Source organism: Zootoca vivipara, chromosome 3, assembly GCF_965207765.1.
Source record: "Zootoca vivipara chromosome 3, rZooViv2.hap1.1, whole genome shotgun sequence".
NCBI classification, from domain to species: Eukaryota; Metazoa; Chordata; class Lepidosauria; order Squamata; family Lacertidae; genus Zootoca; species Zootoca vivipara.
In genome coordinates, this window is record NC_142586.1 from 66,588,428 (window position 1) to 66,608,021 (window position 19,594).

The 19,594-nt window shown below is 44.7% G+C and overlaps 1 protein-coding gene across 1 annotated transcript in view; it reads left to right on the forward strand.

Moving 5' to 3' along the window:
- TULP4 (TUB like protein 4) overlaps positions 1 to 15,415 on the forward strand; it is a 93,658-nt gene extending 78,243 nt beyond the window's left edge. Inside the window, exons 6-15 of the mRNA XM_035108643.3 lie at positions 638 to 772; positions 1,579 to 1,745; positions 2,183 to 2,407; positions 3,404 to 3,638; positions 4,316 to 4,460; positions 6,509 to 6,653; positions 7,015 to 7,108; positions 7,929 to 8,072; positions 9,605 to 12,243; positions 14,402 to 15,415. Coding sequence (XP_034964534.3) covers positions 638 to 772; positions 1,579 to 1,745; positions 2,183 to 2,407; positions 3,404 to 3,638; positions 4,316 to 4,460; positions 6,509 to 6,653; positions 7,015 to 7,108; positions 7,929 to 8,072; positions 9,605 to 12,243; positions 14,402 to 14,518 — 4,046 coding nt within the window. The 3' untranslated portion in view covers positions 14,519 to 15,415. The remainder of the gene's footprint in view (positions 1 to 637; positions 773 to 1,578; positions 1,746 to 2,182; positions 2,408 to 3,403; positions 3,639 to 4,315; positions 4,461 to 6,508; positions 6,654 to 7,014; positions 7,109 to 7,928; positions 8,073 to 9,604; positions 12,244 to 14,401) is intronic.
- The last annotated feature ends 4,179 nt before the right edge of the window (positions 15,416 to 19,594 follow it).

Genomic DNA, 19,594 nt, shown 5'->3' on the forward strand with positions numbered 1-19,594 from the left:
ATTAGTCCCTTGGCTTTTGAGAATGTGGACAAGACAGCAGAGCAAGAAACTTTTTATGAAATGAACATGGTGAATCATTGCTTATTTTTCTTTCAACAGAAAGCTGTGAACAAATTGCTTTTTTGAATCCCACCTTGACTAGACTTTCATAAGGTGATAGTAGTGCTACTTCAAGGGCCAGGTCTGGGCCACAACTGCCACTTGGCTACCCCTGGCTTAGAGGTTGAACATTGCTAGGTATCACAGAGAGGTGCCAACTGAACAGACTCTTTGTACGAAGGCCCCTCTACCCTTTTATTTCCAAGCATGGTTGGCACTGCCTCTGTGTTTGCGCCCATTATGGGCCAGGATGGTTGCTTCTGACTCCATTCTTTTCCTCATACAGCTCCAGGGACATGTAAATATTCCCACTGTGCAGGATCACTGAGGGCACAATAGAAGAATTGTGTCATTTGCATAACACTGCAGAGACCATGCCCCAGTGCTGTGGCGTGAGGGTGGGGTTTGTTCCTTAACAGTCTTTGACAGGGTAGGAAAGCATCCCCTGAGTGTCACAGCTCTTTGCACAGACAACTGGTGATGAGATGGGAACCTTGGTTCAAACTTCTTCCTAAAAGTTTTTTCCCCCACCCTGCAGATGGTCCAGCTGCATATCCAGTTCTGGTGCAGAACACCAAACCGCTGCTCACTGTCAGCTTCACATCAGGAGACATTAGCTTAATGAACAACTATGACGACTTGTCTCCTACCATCATCCGCTCAGGGTTGAAAGGTACGCAAAGGGAGACTTGTCTTCCTGCCCTGCTCCCACCGCTTCATTTTCTGCTTTAGATCTTGATTGCTTTGACATGAATATTTTAGCATCTGTCTCTTGAAACGCAACATCCATCTGCAGCGATTTCCACTAACAAGAGTGACGCCTGCTGGTGAAAAGAGCACACCTCAACGAGGGGATTCCTTCTGAAATAAACTGGTAGCCTGTCTTACATTCTCTGGCGCTCGACAGCAGCAAATGAGAAGCATGTGCTTTTCAAAATAACCTCCAGCTTTAGGCAACGACCAATTTTGTTTTGCTCCCCTCTGTTCTGTTCCGTCAAGGGTTTTGAGAAACCCTTAGGAAACCAAAGCCGGAAGGCTGGCGGGTTCTGAAGTAATTTTAGTTTGAGGCACTGTTTCAAAAGGCTTAAAAGTGGAACTTCAGGTTTAATTCAGTTGAAGCAGTAGCTTCAGTCGGTAGACTGAATGAAGGCTTGCTCCACCAACCTCAGCCTGCCTTTAGCCAGACCCCACCTGCCTGCCTCCTTGCTTACAACCAGACCAGGAGGTAGCACGGCCTGTCAGCTTCCTCCTCCTCAGTCTCAGGGCTGCCGCTTGTAGAAATTAGCAGGGAAAGGGAGGTGGAGGGATTTACCCCCCCACCCCCCGATTAGTGGCAGTAACCTGTGGTTTTGGTTAGCCAGGGGAGCAGTGGAGGTCCCCGCTGCCTCCACTGGCTGCTCACTGAGCGTGGGTATGTGGGATTGGGCCTATTTGCTAAGCATAGTAAAGTGAACCTCCCCCTCCCCTTTGTGATTTCAGATGTAGTGGCTCAGTGGTGCACCCAGGGAGACTTGCTGGCTGTTGCAGGCATGGAAAAGCTAAGCCAGCTGGCTGAACTCAGCGGTGCTTCCTTTCTGAAAAGTGCACTGGTCAAGTTCTACAATGTTCACGGAGAACATATCTATACCCTGGAGACCCCTGTGCAGGTAAAGATTACTCTGAAGTGAGATATTGAAACAGGAGCGTGGGAGAATACAGCCCACAAAAACAACCGCTAGCGGGGGGATATTATATCAAGGGAGGTTTGCCCAGTGGATGACGGTCACTGTAATTTAGATAATTTTGTATGTAGGTCTCTCCGCACACAACAAATAAGTTTTGATTCCATGCTATTAGTTACAATAATATTCTATGAAGGATGAAAAATAATGGAGAAATCTGTATTTTAAAACAAAATGTCTTCCGGTTACTGTAATAAACTGATACCCTATCCTAGCGGAATTGGAAGTTGTACAGTCCCCAGAGAATTATACCACTTGAACATACAGAAAAGCCCTGAGACATTAGGGTTTTCCAAAATAGAATGGGTCTTAAAATATGCTTCAATGAGAGGGAAACATCTGAAATGTTACTTTTCACGCAGCGCCCCATAATCTCAATCTGCTGGGGTCACAGGGACTCCCGCCTGCTCATGGCTTCTGGTCCTGCCCTCTACGTTGTCCGAGTGGAGCACAGGGTGTCCAGCTTACAGCTCATGTGCCAGCAAACCATCGCTAGCTCCTTGCGGGATGACAAAGATATCAGTAAATTGACTCTGCCTCCCAGGCTCTGCTCATACCTCACCACTGCCTTTACACCAACGATCAAGGTAAACAAACAGCTGGGTGTTAAGTGTGTCAGGGTCAGTGGACAAAGGTAGATTGAGCTAAACAGCTGACAGCAGCTGAGGCATAAAGCACACAAGCAGGAAATGTTTGATTGGTAATAAACATTCAGATTGCACTCTGAAGCTGCCATCTCAAACGCACTTATTTGGGACTCTGTCCCCTTGAACGCCTTGGGACTTCTGAGTAAATACGCCTAGGGTTGCATAACTGTGCAGAGCAGCTTGTAGGGTTTTATCACTGTCATTTTGAGAGGGTTGTGATGGCCGTTTGAACAGCAGCGCAGGGCAACCTGACTAATTTCACAAATGGAGTTTTCTTGTACAGGTTAAGCAGTCCAGACTGCCCTCAGGCATGTTCGTGTACCAAGAGCTTATTAATAAAACCAGTCAATCACAACTGCTGCCAGCCACAGTTTGTGGCTGTAATGACATTTTCCACATCTGCTTCAGTTGTGGCCAAGTGTATCCATGATTAGAAGGTTCACATATTATATTAGCCATGCAAATGTATGGGAGGTGGATGGGACTGCTTTGGGGTAGGTGTAAACTTTGTGCATGAACAGAGCCTGGTGAATGGACCTTTATTTAAAGGTTTCCCAGGACAAGGCCTAAAAGCTACCAGCTAGATTGCAATAACACCTTTTGTCTGGCTCTTATGAGAACTTCTTGAGAAATCTGATCCCAGTCCCTGTGCTGTTGACAATCTTTATACTTCTGTAAAAGAAGCAAGCACATATTACTGAAGTGGATGCTTCTTGGTCTCTCTGCAGTTCTAGTGCATCATTCTAGAAGTGGTCGCTTCTCATTTAAAATGTAGCTAGCTTTTTGTGGTCCTGATTTCTTTTATTGTTTTATTAATTTAAAGGCAGAATTTACCACGGCAGTCATTAAAAATAATAATAATCGGGAGCATGAAAAAGCAACATGAGGGAAAACTCTTTGTATAACTCATAATTTTTCCTCCTATATTTAACTCAGCCTCCTATCCCAGACCCCAACAACATGAGAGATTTTGTTAGCTACCCAACATCTGGCAATGAAAGGCTTCACTGCACAATGAAGCGGACAGAAGATGACCCAGAGGTTGGAGGGCCTTGCTATACACTGTATTTGGAATACTTGGGGGGTCTGGTGCCTATTTTGAAAGGGCGCCGAATTAGCAAACTGCGGCCTGAGTTTGTCATCATGGACCCGAAGACTGATGGAAAAGCAGGTACAAGGCTTTAGGCAACTTATTAGTGCCGATTTCTAGATTCCGGTCCTGTGCAGAGACCCTCAAGTGTTCAAGTTTACTGCATGTGAATTTCTCGTGCAAACCTCGTTGATTTTATTGTATGTAACTGATCTTCACATGGAAAGAAATATGCCCACAGATCTGCCCTTTGTTGAAATGTGTCATTCTTGTCGGTCGAGCGTCATGTGGAGCGTCACTGGAGCTCCCGTTTGTGGAACAAATTAGTGGATTGGGTTGTGGAGCTGTGTATCCTGTTAATGCCCCAAAATTGTGCATCCACACAAGAACCCATGGCAGTACTATTTCCCTGCTCTCATCGGCCATTCCGAAATAGACTTGGTAACAGGCATAGTTCAAGTCATCTTCCAAGTTGCAGTACATTATCATATTCAGTGTCCTGACAGGAGAGGGAAGATTCTCTAATTAGCTGTAGATATTTTTCAGTGTCAGAGAGATGCCTGTCAACTAGCATAATTGAGCACCATCCGCTTGATTTTAGGCTATTGCTGATTCTGCATGAGTTTCAAAGAAAACACTGTGCTCCTTGCTGCAGTTGTAGCTCGGCTATTGCTTGTAGGATATCCTAGAAATGATTGACAGTTGTAATTGGGATTTGGTTTCTGAAACTTTTTTTTTAATGGGGCCTGTGTTGACAGATGAAATCTATGGAAACAGTTTGATTTCCACCGTGATTGATAGCTGCAACTGCTCTGATTCCAGCGATATTGAACTGAGCGATGACTGGGCTGCAAAAAAGTCTCCCAAAATCACTCGAGCTAGCAAATCACCCAAACTTCCCAGGTAATCATTTTGGTATTTTCAAAACTCCACCTTCCTTTTTCTCCTGGGTCTTTGAATTCCTTTTTTATGCTGAGAGGGCTCCCTATACACTTAGAACAAAGGGGAACCTTTTCATACAGGCATCAGAAACGGGCTGCTTCAGAAATGTTAGGGTTCTTTTTGCTGTGAAACATTATTAAGGCCCTTAGAGTTCTCCTCTGTGATTAGCTACAAGCATAATGCAGACATAATCCCCCTATAGTTCTGGTGTCCTGTCCCTGACAGTTTCAAATATTTAACAGCATATAACAGTGCAGGGTACTTGTTAGGTTCTTTGCTTGCTACTAGTGAGTGTTTTAAGCAGAGTTCTATATTGTGTGTGTGTGTGTGCGTGCGTGCGTGCGTGGGCACGTGCGCACACGTGCATGGTGCAAAAAATAATAATCAAATCCTGTGATTAGGATAAGACCACCCACTTGGATTTTAATTTGTTGACTTAGTTTACATACCATGTCCTGCTTCCAAGATTTGCTTTTCAAAAATTTGGAATAATTGGCAAACACTGAGAAAATCATTGTTTCGGGGTAAATTCTAGGTATATAGTGTGGGCAATGACCAGTGAATGATAACAACCCAGGGTGCTGAAGTTCCACCCCCGGACCATTGTATTCTACTATATACCGGTATCCTAGATATATATCAACATAAAAAAATCTACAACAATCTCCCTCCCTCCCTCCCTCCCTCCCTCCCTCCCTCCCTCCCTCCCTCCCTCTCTCTCTCTCCCTCTCTCTCTCTCTCTGCTCAGACTTTTGAGAGCAAGGTTCCAGATTTGCTACTGGTGCTCGGAGAGTTTTGTTTCCCCTTCTGCTTGGCTCCCTTCCCTGAGAAACATGTTCTCTAAGCACTATTCTGCTCTCTGCTTATGGGAAACTGTGGTCTGAGTTGTGTATTTTGATCCATGTGGGGCTGGGCCACATGACCCTTTTTCAATTCCAGCTTATTAATAATAGTAATAGTAATGGTGGTAGTAGTAGTAGTAGTAGTAATTTATTTATACCCCTCCCATCTGGCTGGGTTTCCCCAGCCACTCTGGGCAGCTCCCAACCAAATATTAAAAACACAATACAGCATTAAACATAAAAAACTTCCCTAAACAGGGCTGCCTTTTGATGTTTCTAAAAGGTGAGTGATGCTTCTCCAAAGCTCACAGCACCAGCCATGTGCATTGTGTCGGAGAAATAATGCCCTAGTTCTTTCCAAACAGCTGTTGTCCCTGTGATGCTCTTTAGCAGGGTATTAAGCCCGATGCTCTGGTTTGATGCATAGGCATAAGCCTATTATGATCCTTAGCTCCTGAACCTGGAGACAGGCCAGCAAGGGAGAAAAATGTTTTCCTTACCAATTATTAAAATAGAACCACTTTTCTAGTACAAAAATCCCATGGGACTTCATATGTTATCTTTCTGTTTACCATTTAGCCAGAACTGGAGATGCTGGGCAAAGTGTCCTTGGATTATCTAGTATGTTAGGTTGAAGACAGATATGACATCTTTTATAGGAGTGGGCCAGTCTGAAATGCTCGTTCTGCATTCGGTCCCAATGCCACTCGCCTTTCCAGAGTCATTCTACAAAAGTTTGCAAGTATGAGACAGAAAGCAGTTATGCCAATTGACAGGCACCATGTAACATCACCAAGAAACCTCCCTCCAATCCTCAGGTCCCTTTTGCATTTAAAGTTACCATTTTAATTAATAAGGGACATGAACATCCTTGCAGTTTTTTTCCGGGGGGGGGGCAGGGAGGAAACCTATACAAGTCTGATGGCTGAGCCAGGGTGTGCTGTTCATTGGTGTGGCTGTCTGTCATCCCATTTGCAATGTCAGACTTCATGAAGATTGAAGGATGCCCTGTGAACTCTTTTCATATTAACCATACTTTTGAATCGTAAACCTTGTTAGCATCCCCCTCCCACCTAAATTTGGGTTCCGCATTCTCTTTTTGTACAGAGAGACAGAGAGTACCTATTTGTGCCTGCCTCATTATTGTCATTTTTGTTTTGTATGCAGAATTAATATAGAAGCTCGCAAATCTCCAAAGTTGTCACGAGCTGCTCAGGAGATATCAAGATCTCCCAGGCTACCGATAAGGAAGCCTTCCATAGGTTCACCAAGCCTAACTCGTAGAGAGTTTCCTTTGGATGATATCACTCAGGTACTGCATGGCTATCTCATTATCTACCAAAAACAGAGGCACCATGTCTCTGAATACCGGTTGTTAAGGTACAACAATGGGAGAGCCCTCTTGCCCCCAGGTCCTGTTTGTGGACTTCCCATAGGCATCCGGTTGGCCACTGTGAGAACATGATGCTGGACTAAATGGGCCTCTGGCCTGATCCAGCATGCCCTTCTTACTTACTTCACTCTTTTTCATTGGTAGAATTGCCCTTGTCAATGTGAAGATAGAAATAATCATACCGACTGACCTAACAGGACTATTGTAAGAATAACTAAGTTAATGTATGTGAATACTATATAAATGCTTGTCGTCGTTCTGTCATACCTTTTTATTGCAGCACAACTACCTTGCTCAGGTCACGTCAAATATCTGGGGAACCAAATTCAAAATTGTGGGTTTGGCTGCTTTCCTACCAACCAATCTTGGTGCAGGTAAATTAACTCTTTAAGAACTGTCCTCATTTCACACCCTTCCTGACCAGAAAAAAGTGTGCAAATATTCTTTAACGGTAGTTACAAGTTTTGCATCTAATTTAGTCATGGAGTTGTAAGCCATGAAACAGTTTGGACTGTTTCTGTGGCATCTTCTACTGGGTCAAAACTCCATAGAAGTGGTGCTTAAAAGGATACTGTCCCTAATTGTGGGAGTATACCAGAAAAAACATTCCATGTAGGGAGAAATTCCTTCTGCTCCAGAGCCTATTTCATTGCCATGTTAAGGATAGACTTTATATCTGTTTGTTTGTTTGATAAATAAATCACATCTGTAGCTCTTTTGATTCTCCCCACTTGCTTTTGAAGGAGTGGTCATGTTTGTATTCCTCATCCACATGGTTTCCCAGTAGTCCAGACACTGACCAAGCCTAAACTTGCTTAATTTCAATAATTGAATGAAATGATACTAGACCTTTTGCTTAGAGACTTCTTCAGTTATGAAAAAATACATAAATAGAAAGTCCTTCCGGATACTTGTATATTTTTGTCTTTGTGTGTCATCACTGGGAAACCTTGTTTGCCTGTTATCTTCCCAGTGCATGTACATACAACAAAATGTAGTTGTGTGAGCTTGTCACATGCAGTCATCCAAATATTGCATCCTCTTTCTTAAATAGACATGATTTCCATGTAGGAGTTTTGTCATGGTTGAAGTCCCTCTAACTGGCTGATTCCTTTGGTAATGCTGGACCCTCCCTTTGTATTTTCTGCACCACAGATATTTTCTTTCTTCCCTTTCCTTGCATCCTTTTTGTAGTTATCTATAAAACCAGCTTGCTGCATCTCCAGCCCAGGCAAATGACGATATACCTTCCAGAAGTGCGGAAGATTTCCATGGACTATATAAACCTGCCTGTCTTCAACCCCAATGTTTTTAGCGAAGATGAAGATGATTTGCCAGGTGAGATTGAGCTGATTGTCTGAAATTTTATGAAACTCTGTAAGAAGATTGACCCTCCTTGGAATTAAAAGCCCAAGGCACATGAGTCCATTCCGTGTTTTGCAAGATATCCTTGTTGTGGTGGAGAGGCCAAATTGGAGCTTGATCTTTGACTTCCATTTTGTAGTCTGTGGTGAGGCTGGGAACTCCAAAATAGGACTTGAAAGACCTGTGTACTTCTGGTGTTGTCATTGGGAGCCTGGTAGAGCCTAGAGGGCTCCCTGTGCCCTTCGCAACCTATGTGGGGCGTTCCCTACCATCCTGCCCCTGCTCTGTGTTGTGAACAGTGCATTCAAGATCAGGGGAGCTGGAAGGCCTCAGGCACTGGTGTACATACATGGTGCCTTCTTCTCTGACTTCTGAAAGGAATGTGAAGTTGAAAAGGGTGGTGAGGGACAGTGCAGGCTGCTGGGGTGGAGGGGTGTTTCTTGGCTCCGACAAGTTTCTGATGACATAGCTGAGAGCTCAAAAGGGCCTATTGACAATTCATACTTAATCTGTAAGCCGCAGCAGCAGCAACCACCACCATTAGTTTAGATGTCCAGTGGATATTCTTTTTAATTAATCCATTTTAAATGGGTCAGTTATGAATTTGATCCCTAGAGAGTCCATTAATCCCCTGAGAAGAGGCATTTGTTAAATTGGGAATTAAATTATGAGGCTTCAGTATTAACCGCATTATAGAAATCTGCAAGCGGATTGACACAAGCAAACAATCAAAAGACCTGGAGTGATGTAGAGGCACTCATAATTGAAAAGGTTCAATCCCCAATGGTGGCTTAATTGCACAACCTTAGAGTGGCAGGAATCCATCATGGTGCCTGGGAATTGAGGCTGCAGTGGTAGCCAGAAGCATTCACAAATGTCAACAGGTGAACAGGTTGTATTCTCTCCTCGGAGTCACATTGGGTTACTGTCATTCATGCCTTCATAACTGCTTGCTTTTCCACCCACTTGCATCAAAGAGTCTGGTTTAACAGAATGGCAGAACACTAGATTGTTCTTGTTTCTTCTGAGATAAAGGTCTGATACAGATACAGTGTTGACTTCCTGCTAACTGTGGTCAACAAATTGGAAGCCAAACCCTCCTCTTTCTGGGGCAAATTCCCTCTCCTTTGTTATGACGAAGCAATTTGTTGGCTCCAATGCTTACCACTATTAAGTCTAGCCAGGATTTCCCTTAAACCAGGTTCTTGAACTGAGGACCATGGAGAAAGAGAGACTTACCCCAAGGAGGTAAGGCTTTGTGGAGGGACTGCATGTTCTCAGATCTGTCTCTTAATACCCTTACTGTAGTGAGGTGGGAGATAATATTACTGACCTATTGTGACAGCACAAGTACAAAAGTTAAATAATCAGTATTTAACAAATGATTCCAATACCTTTAAAATGGAAAGTAATGCTATAGATGGCAGAATTAATTTAGTACTGTATATCTCTTTTGGATGAAGGCTGCGATGCTGTATTCTAATACTCATGTCTTTTTGTCTCAGTGACTGGAACATCTGGAGTTCCCGAGAACAACCCACCTTGCACCGTAAACATCCCGATTGCTCCTATTCACAGCTCAGCACAAGCAATGTCACCAACACAGAGCATTGGGCTGGTTCAGTCTTTGCTGGCCAATCAGAATGTACAGCTGGACGTCCTCGCCAATCAGACAACCGCTGTGGCAGCGGCGGACCACGTGACTGACAACGCAGTCCACTACCCAATCCCAAGCAGGTATTCCAACCCAGGCCAAGTGATCTTTGGAGGAGTTGAAATGGGGCGCATCATCCAGGCACCCCCTCAGCTCCCCCTGCCGCCCCAGGGCGCAATCCAGATGGCAATTGTGGACCACAGAGATGGGGACAGAGACCACGAACACCTCCAGAAGGCTAAGATGTTGCGCCCAGTGCCACAGGCGGCTGAAGGAGAAGCATCCGTCTTCAGCACTGCCCAGGAAATTCAGATGAACAAAATGAATCCTCCCCCTCCGTACCCTGGGACCATACCAGCAGCTCCCACCACAGCCCCTCCTCCTCCTCCGGTACCTCCCCAACCTCCCATAGATCTCTGCTTGAAAAAGGGAGATTTCCCCCTTTATTCCACAGGGCATTATCAAACCCCTCTGGGCTATGAAAGAATCACCACCTTTGACAGCAGCGGGAATGTGGAGGAAGTTTGCCGGCCTCGTACGCGGATGCTGTGCGCCCAGAACACTTATACTCTGCCAGGGCCTGGCAGCTCCGCCACTTTAAGGATCACTTCCTCGGAGAAGAAGATTCAGCAGCCTTGTACCAGCGCCACCCTGAACAGGCTCACGGTGCCGCGCTACTCCATTCCAACCGGGGATCCGCCACCTTACCCGGAGATCGCGGCCCAGCTGTCTCAAGGTCGCGGTATGGCCCAGAGATTGGACAACAGCATAATCCATGCCACTCTGCGGCGGAACAGCAGAGAGGCAGCACTGAAAATGGCCCAGCTGGTCGACAGCCAGAGAGCCACTCTGCAGCTCCCCCCAAAACTGAAGAGCAACATTGTGGCAGCCCAGTACCAGCAGAGGGTGCCGACGGCACTCTACACCTGCAGCCAGTGCAGCAGTGGCAATGGCAACAACGGTGGCGGCGGTGGCGGCAGTGGCAACCCTAATAGTGGAAGTGGGAATATGAGTGGCATCAACGGTAACAGCAGCACGTCCAGCATGAACAGCATGAGACCAGACATGACAACCGGGAGCAGCTCTCAGCACAGCTCGGTCATCGCACACTCCGTCAGTACTTCGCCCCTGGCCTCCCAGTCCTCTTACAATTTGCTGAGCCCGCTGGACAACTCTCGTGAACGGACAGATTATGTGAACTCTGCCTTCATGGAGGATGAAGCTCTTTCTCAGCACTGCCCTGTGGAGAAACCGGTGCGCCACATGCCTGTGGCCATGGCTGAGCCAGGCATTGGTGTCAAAAGACCACCCCCCTATCAGTGGGAACCAATGGTGGGTGAGGAGATATGGGTCCCTCAAGAAAGGACAGCTCCGAGTACTTTGCCTCACCCTGCCAAACCTTCCCCCCTAGTCATTGGCCAAACTCAGCACCTGGAAATATCCCGAGCACCGTTTGTTTCCCCCAGATCTCCAACCAGTCCTACTGCCACTTTCCAGATGAGCTACGGGGTTGGAGCCCCATACTTGGGGAACTACGGTGTTCCTCCCCCTCCTCTTCTTCAGGGAATACAGGTCCCCTGTTCTCCCAAAGAAGCTTTGGCCCCACCCCAGATTGCACAACAGGAGCCAACGGTTGTGCTTCAGCCAGGTTACCCCTCCAACCTCGCTTACTGCCCTTTACCCCCCCTGTACCCTGGAAATAGCACTTGCTCGAGTTTACAGCTGCCACCAATGGCCTTGCACCCGTGGAATTCCTACAGCACATGCCCACCTGCAGCGCAGAGCACCCAAGGCACTCTGCCCCCCAAGGCGTTGCTGGTAGTGGAGAAGCCTGTCATGTCTCCACCACCGCCGCCGCCAGTGGAACCTCAAGGCCACGCGGGCACAGATGCGATGGCGGAGACAGCAGACAACTTCCAAGAAGTCCTGTCCTTGACTGAGAGCCCCGTGCCTCAGCGGACAGACAAGTTTGGGAAGAAGAATCGGAAGCGCCTGGATAGCCGAGCGGATGAAGGGAATATGCAGGCTATTACGGAGGGAAAGGTCAAGAAGGAAGCAAGGACGACTCTAACCGACTTCAACTCGCTGATATCCAGCCCTAGGCTGGGCAGGGAGAAGAAGAAGGTCAAAAGTCAAAAGGACCAGTTGAAGTCCAAAAAACTGAACAAGATGAACGAATTTCAGGACAGCTCAGAAAGTGAGCCTGAACTGTTTATTAGTGGGGATGAGCTAATGAACCAGAGCCAGGGCAGTAAAAAGGGGTGGAAAACGAAAAGGAACTTGAGAACAGCCAGTGAACTGGATGAGTTTAAGTGCCGGAAAGCCAACGAAAAGGAGGACGGGCGGCTGGGAAGCCAGGGCTTTGTGTACGTGATGGCTAACAAGCAGCCCTTGTGGAATGAGGCAACCCAAGTCTATCAGCTGGACTTTGGAGGGAGAGTGACCCAAGAATCTGCAAAAAACTTCCAGATTGAGCTGGAAGGGAGACAGGTAGGATTACAAGTCGGAAATTCCAGGCTGCTTCTTGTGATAGGCCTTGACATGTGTGCCAGAGGAACAGGGCTGGCCCAAGACTTTGTGCCTCTGGTGCGAGTGCTGCCACTGCCAACTCCTCTTCCCCCCCCCCTCCCCAGCTTTGTAAGTTTTGCTGCTGCTAACATGGTGGCAGAACTAGCCATCTCCCCCCACCCCTATTTTCTGCCTTGCTCTGGGGAAAGGGGTCCTTCTGTTAGGCATTCTGGGCGAGGTGGCCTTGGAAAGTGCCTGCACCACTACCACTTTGTCTCAGTGGCCAGTTAAAGGTTTCAAATCACTAGTAAATTAACTATTTTTTAAAGTCCAGCTGTTGTGGCAAAGCAGTGTTAGGGCAGGCACTCTTCCCGTTCACCTCACTCAGAATACTTTGCTCTAAGGAAGGACCCCCCTTCAATGTGAGGCATGAGGATGAGGCAAGCGCTCTGGAAAGCTCAAAGCAACTGGGTGGTTGGGTAGTGGTGACAGCTGGGTGGATGGACTGGTGAAACAAGTGAGTGAGAACCTGGGGACAGTAATTTGCCACCCCCTACTGCCACCACCAGAAACAGTTGCCCCAGTTTGCTTTCTTCAGGAATGCTGGCCCTGCAAATGCAGTATGATGCGACTTCTTTCAAATAGACACACCTTCTTGCAGATTAATTTGCAGAAAATAGTGGCATGTGAAAGGCCTGGTGCAAACAGGATCCTGATCCCTTATCCTTTGGGTGGCCAATATCTGCCCAAGGCGTTGGACATACGTTTGTGTAACATCTGTAGAGCATTTGTCTCTGTCACAATGTCAGAGGTGCCCAAATACTGAATACGATCCATACAGAGGTTGCCTTTGAGATACATGCAACTTCTCTGCAGCATAAAAATCTTGACTGTATAAACCCAAAGCTATTCTATTCCACCAAGAAGAGGTTTGACAGTAGCTGCTTATAATTGTGGCTTCTGTGCCTCAGAACACCTATAACAGATTATGGGATATTTTAAATGTCACTAGAAACATATGAACCCAATGAACATAGAAATATGATGTTATCTTCAGCTGATGTCATACCACAGATGCGCATTTCACATGAAAATAATACAATGTGAGAACAGCCTTTTGGTCCTGAGACTGCACTCTATCATGATCACAAGAGTAATACAACAACCAACCAACCCACCAACTAACCAACCCACCCAGTGTCAAAGGTCATGAGAGTCTGAAAAACAAGCAACAGTAATGTATGTGTAAGGCGAAAGTGATGGGGGGATATATGAACTTTAAACCCTGGCCATTATTTTCAGTCTCTTAGAGCGGGTATAGCGAATTTGTGGCCTTCCAAATGTTGTTGGACTACTACTCCCATTGTCCCTGACCATTCACAATGCTGACTGGGGCTCATGGGAGTTGGAGTCCAAGAGCATCTCAAGAGTCATCAGTTCCCCAGTCCTGCTGCTGCTGCAGTGTAGAAAAACGGGTGCATTCTATAGCAAAGATGTATGAAAGGAGGTGCAAAACATTGTACAAACCTTAGACAGCTTTTATTTTCTGGGATCCAGGATTGGAATGGCACTTTTGCTAGCTCTGCTTCGTTGTGTAATTTTGCAGTCTCCCTGATCCACCAGGAGGCTGAGCAGACAAGTCACTGTAGATTCGATTGTGATATCTATAGGTTATTTTGGGATTGTAGTCATGTTGCATTGGCGTTGTCCAAGAACAACCAAGATCCACCAGAACATAACGGCTCCAGTCTGCTGAAAATCATGGAAAATTCCTGTTGTGCTGATAGGATCTCCTCAGAATATTCAACCTCATTAATCATTGTGGGCTCTGAACTTTCCCTATGAAAATAGGCGAAGCCAGTGCTATTTTTCTAGAAAAAGAGGCGCCAGAACTCACCCTGAACACCTCCCTCATTCTCTTAGATGGAGCCCACCAGAGAGGTGCCAGAACTGAGTTCCTCTGGGCAGAGCCACTTTCCAAGTGAAATGCAGCTCCCATATGAGGCAAGAAGTTGTGAAATCACCCCCTCCTTGCTTTAATGGGCCAATTTTCATATTTAACTGCTGCTTGATTTCTTGTTTAACTTTACCAACTTTTCCTCTTCTTTATTCCCCCCCCCCCAACAACTTTCTCCTCCAGGTCATGCAGTTTGGGAGGATCGATGGCAATGCTTACATTTTGGACTTTCAATATCCATTTTCAGCGGTGCAGGCCTTTGCAGTGGCTCTGGCTAATGTGACTCAGCGCCTCAAATGAAAAAGAGAAAAAGACCAGAGAGGGGGAGGGAGAGAAACCCTGATAAATCTTTCTCATAAGGGCCAACCCACGAAGGCCTGGTAGAGACGTGCAAAGGATTCTGCAAGTAAAGAAGAAAGTGCAACTGGAAGAAAAGAGCCTCCGAGTGCCCAAAGGAGGGCATCAACTTTAAACATTATCGGGGATGGGGTGGGGATTCTGTGGTTTGGGATTTCTTTTATTTGAATCAACATATGTGCTGGTTTCTTCAGGGCAAGCCAAGGAGGAGAGCTATTCAGTGTTATGTTGGGAAATGTGGCTTTTGGCTTGTTGTGGCGGTTCTTCTGTGTTTGCTGCAAAAAAGAAAAAGAAAAAAAAAGCTGATGTAAGCTGATAGAAGGATTTTAAAAGACTGCCCTTCGTTTTCTTTCATTCTTTTATAGACTGCCTTATACCATGCTGTTCTTTTTAAAGCAGGGAATGCAACTTTCTTTTCCCCTGGACCACTTTGTACTATTTTCATCAATAGTAACAGCAAAAAAGAAAAAAAAAGAACAACAAAAATGCTATAATATACTTGAAGACACATGTTTCTTCTCTGATAACTGAGCACTGTGGGCACCATGGAGGTTTTTCAGAACCCATACCTAGTTTCCAAAATGTTATTCAAAAGAAAAACAGAGCTGTTACCTTTTGGATGGCTTGCAAAAGACGGCCTGATCAGCACGTAATGCTAAGACAGATGGTGACATAGCTTGAATGAGCAAGTGTGCAGCTACAGAGAGCAAAAGTTGTGGCCACTTCACTCCTCCCCTGCTGCTCCTGTGATACCCAGAGCAAAGCCATGGTTTGGCTTAATGTTGCATGTGAACCTGGGCTCTTGGTTTGTCCTACCTCCAAATAAACCATGAGCTGTAAGCAAGGTTTTTTTCTTGGTAAATCATTAGTTTGGATTGATACCAATGCTATCACTCAGCAAGGCCTGAAATGGGAATCATTATGACAAATCCCCTAGGTTCACGAAGAACGAAAGAAAGAGGAAGGAAGGAAGATGAAAAAGTGACAAACCCCAATACGGTCCCACAATATATGAGGAATCTTTAATAAAAGTGTCAGTTGTCTGATGCATTTCAGTAGAAACGTTCCTTGGGGTCACGAGAATATTATTTTGTTGGAATAACGTAGCAGGAAGACGTGTTTCCCTGGTGGAGAATTTTAACAAAATGAGATTCTGTGTGTCAGGGACTCTGTGTCCCAGAGGTAGCTTTCTACATAAATGCATTGGGCAAGTGACATGTTTATGTCAGTTTCCTCATCTATCTTGGCACCTTTAATCTTTTTGCTGCACTTCTTGACCATGACACCTTCCCCATGGAAACTAGCAGCCTAAGACATTCAGCGTTGGAATTTTTGATTGCAACCTTAGAAAAATATTCACCCTTCCTTTGCTCACAGGCTTATTTGACTTTAATTCTCCACACACACAATGATACAGAGCGTGGTTTCTCAAAGGTGGCCACCAAGATCTTTTGTGTGCATTTGCTTGATTGATTCCATTGATTCTTCTATATGAAACAGGCTGCAATCAAGAAAAAACTGAGACGATAATGTGCATACACACACGATTGGTGGAGTGCATTCTCTCATTTCACTTGCACGGGATAACATGAGAAGTAATAAAACACTTGGATGGAATCGGCAACCCCTTCTGGCACAGAGCCTGTAGACAACTGAATGGCCAAGTGTCCCCTCCATTGCTTCCTAATCAATAGCATGCAGTACAGTACAGTAGGTTAACCCTTAATGCAGCGTTCCCAGAATGTTGACATTTTCTTTGGCTACACTTTCCATCCAGTAGCGGTTGTTGGGGTTGGACAGAGCTGTGGAGTTGCCCTCCTGTTGCTGACATTGCTGCAGCTTACCTGGCCTGCGGGCTAAGGGCTGTGTGGATGTACCTGTGAGAATGTCCATTTGGCTCTACAGGTTTGTCTACAAGGCCCTAACCTCACTGCTGGCTGCCTCCAGACACATCCAGGTAAGTTGCAGTGACGCCAGTGTTCAGAGGGCAGCTCCACTACACTACACCAGCCGCTACTACTGCAGTCAGAGCTAAAGACTAGCTTGAGAGTCACCAGGATAGTGGAAAGGCTAATTAGGAATATGTAACTCTCCAGAGAATTCTGGTCCGGATTATTCCATAAGTGTGAGAAATGTCTCTTGATTTAGAATGTGAAATGGAGCTTTTAAGTTCAGGTCTATATATAAAAGTTATATGGCATTTAGGAGAACAGCATTTAGCAGCGCTACATATCCTAGAAACACACTTAGAACATTTCATCTAAAACATTTCAAAATAAAACCAGGGGAGAAAAATCAACATGTTCGCAGCTGGCATCAGCATCTGACATCTTTACGCAGCTGCCATGGCACACTGATGATGCTTGCTCTGGGCTTTTCTTTAAAAGAAATTCTGGTCTGATTCTCTGAGCACTGCCAGGCACCTGGATTTAGCCACCCTTCTCATTTCCCACAATGCCCCCCAACTTAATTGTTCTTGAGCATTGTGGGAAATTAAAAGGTAGCTAGATCTAAGTGACTAGCACTGCTACCACTGTCAGGCAAGTCCACTAGGACCTACTGACAGCAGACTGGTGCCACTAGAAGACGCTGCCCAGTGCCTTTTCAAATTTGGAGTTGGCCCTGAACATGTTAATCTGGAACCCTATAGAGAAAATAAAGCAAATATAAAGAGAAATAAATATAGAAGCATAGTATCCTTGCAAAGTGGAGTACAAACAAAGATAATTAAGAATAGATGCCAGCTGTGTAAAATCAATCTGAATCAGTAGGAAGGTTTACACAGGTCACTGTGTGGTGAAAATGTCTCCAGACTGTTACTAGAATGAAACAAGCTCTGTGATCCTCTCCTGGCTGTAATTGATGCTTATAATACATGTCTGTGAGAATTTCCCCAATATATTGTCTTAAAAGACATTATCTTTTATGGGTTTTTTTTGGTCTTCTTAAACTTGAATTATATTATTTATAAGGAAACCTTGGGAATACAGAACCCAGGCCTAACTAACATTTCATTTGAAGGGAAGTCTTGGAAGATGTATAGAAAAATTAAAATATTGGTGCTGTGGCTTGTTTTTGTTGTGTTCGTGAAATGAAAGGCAAGACCAACTAACCTAGTAAGAAGACAAAATGATGGAATCAAAAGGGCCATATTTGCTTTTTGTGTTAAACTCTGCAGCCTTAGCCTCCAGCTCATGTGAGCAAGGTTGATTCCCTTACATCTCTGCAAAATTGAATTGGATCCAGTGGTCTACCAAAACAGAACCCAGTGCCTTTTGGAGACTGATTATTAGGCCATGCTGGTGCTGCAGCAGAATCTCAGCTGATTGAATAGTAGAACTGGCTTTTGAGACTCAAGGTGTACATTTAAAGTCACATGATGCAGCAACTTGGTTGAAGCTAAGGTTTGATCAGTGCTTGCATGGGGAACCCTATATATACTGTCTTGAATGTACATGGAAGAAAGGTGGAGTGTAAAGAGTGGGATATAAATTAAATATATAAATCCTGGTTTCCTGCAGCGAACAGTATAGCATCTTGTGCAGGGAAAATATTTTTAAGGCCCATGTCCCTCATACTTTCCCCTTCTAGTATCTTTTAAGAGCTTTGAATAGAAGTGGTTTGTGTGTGTTTGCCTGAAGACCAGATGGAGTCTTTGTGATGGCAATATAATCTGACATAGAGTTCGTGTACCAGCTTTGAAGAGCTTTGCATTTGACACTGCAACGTTTTGCATCTTTGGCCATTTACTCCCCTGCTTTCTCAAGGGCATTTCATACACTGTATAAAATCCAACCTAAGTCTGCCCGACAAAGGTATATTTGGGAGGGAGTCATAACTCCCTGTCAAGTGGGCCTGTATAATACCTGTGTTTTCCATTTGCAGGTTACATTTTTGGATGTGCACCAAAATGAAATGTGAGAAGTGGCTCTCACAAGCAACTGAAAAGATAAGAGTAGGAGAAAGTTATGTTAGAGCTGGTCCTTATATTGAACAGACTGATCACATGTGGCAGTGGCTTATAGAGTTGAGTGTGCTGGAATATATCCTTTTCCAGTCCTTCCAGCACTTTTGGGTACAACTGGAATTTTCTTCCCTGCCTTGTCATGTAACTTCTATCAGGGCAAGACAGCCATAGCAGTCAGCAGCTGGCCAAATCCTCTTGTCCATTGTCCCTTCCTCTCTACAAGAGTGATGGGACATGCTAAATATGTCATTTGGAATGTTAATAGTTTATGAGGAACTTATAAAAAGTAATACTTTCCAGAATATTATTGGAAGAATTGGCTAAAATGGATACATTTTAAGATTGCATTCCATGTTATGCAGCAATTGTTGTTTCACACCAAAAATTATTGGGATGGAGGGAGAGAGAAATCTGATGCAAACCTTTTAATAAATTTGATTTCTGTTTAAACCAATGCATACAACCCAAAAGATTGTAATCTGATCGAGGTGTTCTGGAGAGTTAGGAAGGTCTTCACTTGTTGAATGTTTGTCTTTATAAATGGCTAACTGAAAGAGGCATTGAAATAGCGTGTTAAGATGAAATGGATAAAAATATTAGAAGATGCTTGTATTTCCAGTGTTTTGTTAAAATAGTGCTCAATGAGCTCATGTCATAATCACCATTGTTCTTGTCATTTCAGGTCCGTTTCTCTTTTCTTTTGTTTTCATTTGGTCTTCCGTTCTAATTTTCCCTACTCCCCTCTCAGTCTGTGTTTTTATCCTCTCCTGTTATTTAGCAGGGGAGGGTTTTAAGCTCTTGCTATTTGTTGTAGATACAATTTTTTGTATTATTGTGGAATTGCATGGGGATACATAGGGTTGAAAAGGCACTGTAATCTTTACTGGAAAAGGGTGATATTTTTAATTTTGCATTTGTTTATAAATGCATTATTTGGGTACTGTAACTTTGGTAATTGTTTCTGAATTTATTACTTGCCTTTAAAAATGTTATTTGAGGATTGCTTTTGTTTTATTTTTATTTTCTTCCAAGTTTTAATAAAAATATATAGT